This window comes from Mastomys coucha, unplaced genomic scaffold, assembly GCF_008632895.1.
Source record: "Mastomys coucha isolate ucsf_1 unplaced genomic scaffold, UCSF_Mcou_1 pScaffold6, whole genome shotgun sequence".
Taxonomy (NCBI): domain Eukaryota; kingdom Metazoa; phylum Chordata; class Mammalia; order Rodentia; family Muridae; genus Mastomys; species Mastomys coucha.
Window position 1 is genome coordinate 47,341,221 of NW_022196912.1, and position 8,957 is coordinate 47,350,177.

Sequence of the window (8,957 nt, forward strand, 5' to 3'; positions counted from 1 at the left end):
AGATCTTTACCAATCCTATATCTGACAGATGGCTAATATCCAATATATACAAAGAACTCAAGAAGTTAGACTGCAGAGAAACAAATAACCCGATTAAAAAATGGGGTATAGAGGTAAACAAAGAATTCTCAACTGATGAACAACAAATGGCTGTGAAGCACCTAAAGAAATGTTCAACATCCTTAGTCATCAGGGAAATGCAAATCAAAACACCCCTGAGATTCCAACCTCACACCAGTCAGAATGGCTAGGATAAAAAACTCAGGTGACAGCAGATGCTGGAGAGGTTGTGGAGAAAGAGGAACACTCCTTCATTGCTGGTGGAATTGCAGGCTGGTACAACCACTCTGGAAGTCAGTTTGGCGATTCCTCCAGAAATTGGACACAGTTCTACCAGAGGATCCAGCTATACCACTCCTGGTTATATACCCAGAAGATGCTCCAACATGTAATAAGGACACATGCTCCACCATGTTCATAGCAGCCTTGTTTATAATAGCCAGAAACTGGAAACAACCCAGATATCCCTCAACAGAGGAATGGATACAGAAATTGTGGTACATCTACACAATGGAGTACTACTCAGCTATTAAAAACAATGAATTTATGAAATTCTTAGGGAAATGGATGGATATGTAGAATATCATCCTGAGTGAGGTAACCCAATCACAAAAGACCACACATGGGTATGCACTCTCTGATAAGTGGACATTAGCCCAGAAGATCAGAATACATGAAGTACAATCCACAAACCACAAGAAACTCAAAAAGAAGGGTAACCAAAATGTGGACACTTCATTCCTTCTGAAAAGGTGGAACAAAATACCCATGGAAGGAGTTGCAGAGACTAACTATGGAGCAGAGACTGAAGGAAGGACAATCCAGCCTGATATAGCTGTCTCCTGAGAGACTCTGACAGTACCTGACTAACACAGAAGTAGAGGCTCACAGCCCATCCATTGAATGGAGTACAGGGTCCCCAATGAGGGAGCTAGAGAAAGGACCCAAGGAGCTGAAGGGTTTGCAGCCCCTTAGGACAAACAACAATATGAACTAACTAGTACCCTCAGAGCTCCCAGGGACTAAAACTCCAACTAAAGAGTACACATGGTGGGACTAATTGCTCCAGCAGCATGTGTATAGCAGAGGATGGCCAAGTTGGTCATCAATGGGAGGAAAGGCCCTTGGCCCTGTGAGGGTTCTATGCCCCAGTGTAGGGGAATGCCAGGGTCAGCAAGCAGGAGAGGGCAGGGTGTTGAGCAGGGGGAGTGGGAGGGAACAGGGGTTTGTTCTTGTTGTTGTTTTTTGTTTTTTTGGAAGGGAAACTGGGAAAGGAGATATCATATGACATGTAAATAAAGAAAATATCTAATAAAAAAATTTAAAAAACCAAATAGCCAAAACCTTCAAGAACAGTAAGAGCTACAGATAAATACCTAAAATAAAGTATCCCCCCCCAAAAAAACCAAAACCAAAACCAAAAAAACCCAAAGTGAACAGTACCTGAAGAATGAACTTGAGGTTGACCTCTATGCTCATGTGCACACACATGCACACAGACTATTACCTCTCTCTTCAACATACACACACAACATAAATAGAAAACAAATGTAAGTATTCACAAGCGTGGGCCAGTGGACTAACTAAACAGTGGCAGCGGCTTAGTTCTCATATCTTCCATGCTAAGGAAACACGGTGATTTAAAATTTTCTATACCAGAGTGATTCATTTTCTATCACTACTGGGTAATTTATCAGACAAAACTCACAGAACCTAGTGAGCAATGAGTGGATGCAAATATTTTAGCATGAAAGATACTATAAGAGCTGAAATGAAGAGAAAGCTGGTCGGTAGCCATTGTTCGGTAGCATTCATCTACTGGAAAGGAAAAATGTGTACATCAAAGCTAAACTAAGGACAACATGGCACCCATGTTGAAGTAGGAAAGGAGTAGGCAGCTCAGAGGAGGAATCAAAGCTGCAGTCAACACACTATCTGAAGAAGCTCTGAAGAGATTGGAGGGCCAAAGCACGGTCTGAAACAGAAAGACCATCAGACCTTTTAGAATCAAAAGAGTTGCCTCTAAGAAAGCAGGGTGAGAATTTCTTCAAGCCTTTTTAAATTTGTTGCTTACTTCAAGTTCAAAACAATTTTAGGCTAGAAAAGAAGAGTTGCATTTGTAAAGTCAGAATAGATTTAAAAACAGAAAGCTTACTTTGGACGGTTTACCACAGTGGGGATGATTACCAAAATTGGGAAGGAACCACTGAGCTGCAGGAATGTTTACACTGACTGCTTGAATTACGCTGCCAACTTGGAAAAGCTGGACTTGTGGCAGCCTTGTAAATAGGCTTTCATTACTGCACCTGTAAAACTGCTCCAATTTATTATCCTTAATTCATGCTGGAGAAAGACCAAGAGGTCTGGAGTCTGCAACTCAGCAGCTCCCAGCTACAAGGGCACAGGTCTCCACACCCCACCCTCTCGTCCACCCCAGCAGGCAGGTGAGAGAGGAACACTTCATGCTGCCATTCTGAAGCAGTTGAGTTAAAATTAACTGATGGCAAGGCATGGATGCGCACATTAGAGTGAGAAGATGAGGCAGGAGATAGCTCTCTCTCTCTCTCTCTCTCTCTCTCTCTCTCTCTCGGATGTATTTATTTTTATGTATATGAGTATTTGTCTGCATATATGTCTGTGTACCATGTGTACTGGTGCCCCATGGAGGCCAGAAATGGTATCAGATACTCTGGAACTAGAGGTAGAGATGGTTGTGAGCTACGATGTGGGTGCTGGAAATTGAATTCAGGGTCCTGTGGAAGAGCAGTAAGTGCTCTTGCCAGGAAGCCAGCATCTTTTCAGGTTAAATATTGTGATTTCAAGGACAGTTTTGGCTACTTAAAGAGAATTTGCTTTGAAAAACAAATAAAAGCTGTTCTTTCATAACTATCTCATTTCTTTAACTGAATATTTGGGCAACAAAGCATCATTTTCATAGGACAGCACAGGAGTTGAGGGGACAAAATATGTGGTTGTAAATGTAGGGGCTACAGTCAGGCTGCATGGCCTTAAACTTCCTGTACTGTTTCTTCTTTTTTTTTTTAATTACCTTTTCTCTCCCTGTTTTCTCAGCTAGAAAATGCAGACAATACAACCTCATGGGACTGTTTAAGAATTAAAAGAGTTAATATTTTACTTACTGTGAAATACTTAAAGTCACAATTGGCATAGAGTTAACTATTATTTATAGGCACAGGACCTTGAAATTCAAAACCTATGAGGTGACTTGCCCTAGGTCACACTGCTGATTACTGTAGTGCTGAAATTAGCACCCAACTGAAAGTTTCTGAATCTCAGGATTATATATTTTCTGCAGGATAATATTCTTCCCATATGCAATAAAGAGGTATTTTAGCAGTTTTATCATTCTTTCACTAATATTTCAAATCCCACATGAAATAAAAAAGCATTTTACATTCTTGCCTATGGCTTTTATTGATTACATTCCCATTAGTTAGACTCGGAGAATTGACAGGATTTATCCAGTTTACAAACTTCCTTCTCACGTGCACTAGCTTTAGTGTGGCATATCTGATAAGCCAGGCCACTGGGGCCTCTTCTGCTGATCTATGACCACTGACTGAGTTCGAGCTATACAGCAATCAGGGAATCAAAGAGGGGGAAAAGACAAACTGTGGGAAGTTCAGGATTCAGCAAGCAGGTAATATATTTCCTACCATGAGTGACTGGCTTTGAAAATAATTCCAAAGGAAGAGTTCTAAAGTTCTCTTGAAGTGATGCTTTGAAGGACAGGGCTAATTTAACTCTGTTAGTTATGATATACATGTGAAAAATATTTTATAAAAAATATAAAAATATTGTCTGCTTACAGTTCAAGATTAGGAGGAAAACAAGTAAAAGGGTGTGTACCGAAATGGTGGTTACAATGCATTACTCTAAGATGATGGGAATTTCAAAGCACTAGATATAGATGAAAGCCCTTCTGTGAATACAGAGCTGAGGCTTCTGAATGTAGTTATCATACACTAGATGATGATTTTACACTGTGAAATAGATCAAAAGGTGGAAAATTAAGCAAACAACATTAAAGTACAAAATGAAATTGTGCTGTAAAGAAAGCAAAAAGTACTAGCTTTTTAATTCAGACTATATCTACATCTTGATTGCTAGAGAACAATATTACTTTAAGAGGAAGTACAGAAGACATCAATGGATCAATCAATGCTTTTTCAAATCAGAATAAACTTGGTGAGATGCTCAGTGGGTAAAAGCACTTGCTAGGTGAGCCTGGTGGCCTGAGTTCAACCACCAAAACTCATGTAAAGATGCAAGAGGAGAGTAATTCCCCTTTTCCATATATCATGCATATACCATAATAAATTTTTAAAAAGAAAAAAGCAAAGTAAAATGTAAACTGTTTTTAACACAGTTTCCATAAAAGATGCTAGTTAGTTACAGCCTGTTCATAAAGAGCCATTTTTAAAAATTCTGTTTCTATGAAAGGAGGTCTTTCCTTTCTTTTTTGTCACCATCTAACAAATACCATAAAAGGTAAAATAGAAGTTCCGAATAGGAAGCGATGAGATTTATGAGCTCACAGAACTCTATTGGCCACATGATGGCTGCCTGGCTTCCAATGGATGGCAGGTGCTTGCAGTGGTGCTTGCAGGCAGGTCTTTTTTTAAAGGGTGGGCTTTAAGATTGAACTCAGGGTTTTCAGTGTCTACTGGTGAACATGGCATTAACTTAATATGAAGACTATATTTCTTTAGTTTCTAATACAGAAATAATCTCAATGCATGATTATAAAAATACTTTCCTAAGAAAAATGTGTTTCATTTGTTAATATTTACCAGAGATCCCTTTTATTCTATGAAAAGCTCATGGAATTATGAATTGATATACTGAACCTATAAAATCATTAGATTTTAAAATTCACAACAATTTTGTATCTTCTTTCTTCCTTTTTTTTTTTTTTGCAAGTAGGGCAAACCTCAATATTTGACACACACAGGCATTTCCTGGATATCAGAAGACATAGCAATGTAAGAATTGTATAAAAGACTTTAAAAATTATATAAAATCATCAATGTAGTCTCAATAATTTCTCTCTACTTTTCATAAAACAAATCATACTTTAGCTGAAAGAGAAATGGACATAGAAAATGATAAAGATTTAATTTAGGTATGAAATAAAATTAATGGTGATAGAGGACTTCAAATTTGTAATCCAAGAATGGCTATAAGATGCCATATTCTGGGGTATGCCATGGTCACTGTAATCTTCAACTCACAGTAGCTATGGTTACTTGCACTGGGCCTGGCCAAGATTGGCCCCTGGCAAGAAACAGTCATAGATGGCATAGGGCCTTACTCCTCCCTGCTGAACTTCTGACTATTGAGAGATTCTGGAAGAGGGAAGTAATTGCCATCAGTTGTGTACCCAGTGGTGAACTCACTAAGCTACAATGGAGATTTCCAAGTGAATGGTCACAGAAGGCCTCAGTTAAACTCAGTGCAGCACAAACCAACAATGGATGAAGGTAGAAAGGGGACAAAGGGGGGACAGAGAGTTTGGATGGGTGGGAAGGGACAAGGGGGCAGGGGTAAGAGTAAATAGAATGCACTATATACATGTATGAAATTGTTTAAGAAGAAATTCAATTACAAAAAAAACTATTAAAAAAATGCATGTGCCTGTTGTCCTCTGAGAGGCTCCACCCAGCAGCTGACTCAGACAGATATACACACCCACAGCCAAACAGTGGATGGAGCTTGGGGACTCTTATGGAAGAGCAGAAGGAAGGAGTGCTGGCCCTGAAAGGGATAGGAACTCCACAGAAAGACCAACAGTTAACTAACCTGGACCCTTGGGGCTCTCTGTCAGAACCACCAACCAAAAAACATGCATGGGCTGTAGCTAGGCCTCTCTGCACATTTGCAACAGATGTGCAGCATAGTCTTCATGTGGGTCCTGAACAACTGGAATGGATTCTACCAGCTGGGCTGCCTTGTCTGGCCTCAGTGGGAAACGAGGCACCTAGCCTCTTGGCTAGAGACCTGAAGTGCCAGGGTGGGGGGATACCTAGGGAGGCCCCCACCCAGTCAGAGGAGAAAAGGAGAGGGGATGGATGGTGGGAGGGGCTAACTGTGAGTAGGGTAGTGAGTAGGATGTGAAGTGAATTAGTAAAAAAAAATAAAATAAATGAAAAAAAATGTATGCATGCTCCCATGGTTCATAGAAACAGGATCACTGGTATTAATTTGTACAGAGGGAAAGTGTGGAAGCAAGCAACCCTAAAGAATAGTAATCAGCTGGGTAGTGGTGGCACACATTTTTAACATAGCACTCAGGAGGCATATGGGTAGGAAGATCTCTGAGTTCAAGGCCAGCCTCATCTACAGGGGGTTTCTCCAAAACACAACAAACAACAACAACAAAATAATCATTCCTTAGATCAATGCTATGGTCTCTGTCACTTTCTCATGATAAATTATGAAAATGCTATTTCTGCTGCTAAAATTAGTATATTTCTCTTTGTGAACTTTAACAACATTTACACATTTTTTTAATAAAGAAAATTAAATACCAATTTTAGTTTTTCATTCTCTTCCATGAATCTCTTGGCAGCCTTATTGGTATTTTCTGCTTGAATTTTAAGCACTCCTTTGTTTGATATTTCTTTTGCCAGCTGAGTAATAAGCGTAACCAGACGTCTCAACACACTGAGGGAAAAAACAAATGAAGTTCAGAATAACACCTAACTAGATTAATCATCGGGAACTCAGACTTTAATACAATAGCCATTGTCAAATAATTCGTTAGGTCTACAGAAATGGGGGTGGAGGCAACATTTAAATGGCACATTTCCTTTTTGCTGTCCAAGTCTGTCAGTTAAAACAAGCTGGGCTTCACTCCTTTGTATCCTCTGTTAGAAGACAAGCATTAGAATACAGAGCTGGAGAGCTGCCCCTGCCCCTGCCCCTGCCCCTGGCCAGCTGCAGCACTTGGAAAGCTAGCTGAGGCTGGTGCAGTCCAGGAGAGCTGGCTGGCTGACCAACTAAGCTACCTCCCAGGCCCAAATGCAAGGGCTTTGAGTTGGCTCACTCCAATATCCACCCCATCTATGATCTGCTGGAGTGAATGAAGGGACAGGTCCTGCAGATCCAAAGCTGCAGGATCTCCATGACACAGGTTAACAAGAAGATATCCAAAAGGAATGCACATGCGGATTCAGTATAGATAGTGTAGCAGAAGTCAGGGGCTCAAACCAGACATCATTGCGATGTTTGCAAGTAAAGATGTGTGAACAAAGGGGTATACTACCCGACACACTGTAACACACTAAAGTTTAAACAACAAGATTTTCTTTTTATTCTATCTTCTTTGTGTGTGTGTGTGTGTGGTGGGGGATAGGGAGTTGCAAGGGTAGAGGACAGAAACGGAAAAAACAGATGCAGTGGTATCCCACAGCTTCTTGCACACAATGTTATTTCCCTTTTATAAGCCATTAACCTAAAGTAGTCAAATGAAATTTTAATTAATTTGTTTTTTGAGACAGGGTTTCTCTGCATATCCCTAGCTGTACTGGAACTCACTCCCTAGACTGGACAAGCATTAACCTCAGAGATCTGCCTGTCTCTGCTTTCTGCCTGCTGGGATTAAAGGTATGTGTTATCACTGTCTTCTGGATGGTAATGCAAGGCCAGCAAGAAAATCTTTTTTTTTTTTTTTTTTTTAATTTGCAGTTTAAAGATCATTTTATAAGGGGCACAGGTCCAAAAAAATTAATACTGACATGTTTACATATAACCCCCACTGTTAGATACTAAAATTAATCTCTTCAATTATTCTTTTAGCAGCTATTTACTAAGGAACTACTATGTTAGGCCTTAGGGCCACAGCAAAAGGGAACTTAATTCTTGCTTTCAAGTTCATGTCCTAGTTGGAGATTTTCCTTTTTCTTTTTATGTGTTTATTTGTTTTTGCTATTGTTTTCAGGACAGGGTCTGACTATGTAGCTCCGGCTGTCCTGGAACTCACTATGTAGACCAGACTGGCCTCAAACTCACAGAGATCTGCCTGCCTCTGCTTTAATCCTAACTACTGGCTTTTAGTTGGAGATATAAACAGTATTTAGTTGCAACTGTGAATGGCACTAGAAGTTGAAGTCAGGACTTAACAGAAGACCTGCATACTTTGGAGGAACTGCTGGTCACAGGGCTTCTTTGAGAAAGCTAAAAGATAAGTGAATGTTAAATAAAAAATGGAAGGCCAGGTATGGTCAACTTAGCCTTTAAACCCAGTACTTGAGAAGCAGAGGCCTCAGATATCTGTGGGTTCAAGGTCAGCCTGGTTGAAATAACAGGTTCTAGGCCAGCCAGGGTTACACAGTGAGACCCTGTCTCAAAAAATAAAACAAACAGGGCTTCAGCTTCCCAAGTCCTTCCCTACCACCTTGCCTTGCAGAGGATCTTTATCTCTGTGTGCCTGCTGTATTTATGTGTTTCCTCATCCCTAATAATAACTGTTCTTCAAACACCAGAAAAATAAGCAGAGATTGTGAGGAGGAAAGAGTGTTCTAGAATAGCTTGTAGGATGACTCAAGTGGGAAGGAAAGAGATAGCTCATAAACAATAACTATTTTTCTTACAAAAGGAGAGTGGGAATGAGATGTACTGTACGTTTTGAAGAGCAGCTGGAGATGGATCCAGAAAGTCAGCAACCCGATCACTCAAGGCCATCTGCAGCCAGCAGATCTATGAACTGTAACTTTTCCCCTTATTTTTGAGATTGTAATTTAATTAGATGTCTCCTTTCCTTTTCCTCCCTCCAAAGCCTCCCATATATCTTTGCCAATTCTCCTTCAAATTCATGCCCTCCTCCCCGCTGTTTTACAAAGTGTTATTGCATCTACATATATATATATATATAT

General features: G+C 40.1%; 1 protein-coding gene across 2 annotated transcripts in view; it reads right to left on the reverse strand.

Annotated features, from left to right (window-relative positions):
* The window catches only part of Bcap29 (B cell receptor associated protein 29), a 42,448-nt gene that overhangs the window by 25,032 nt on the left and 8,459 nt on the right, over positions 1-8,957 (reverse strand). For both annotated transcript variants that reach the window (XM_031357467.1, XM_031357468.1), the window contains exon 5: positions 6,612-6,747. In XM_031357467.1, the coding sequence (XP_031213327.1) occupies positions 6,612-6,747 (136 nt within the window). The remainder of the gene's footprint in view (positions 1-6,611; positions 6,748-8,957) is intronic.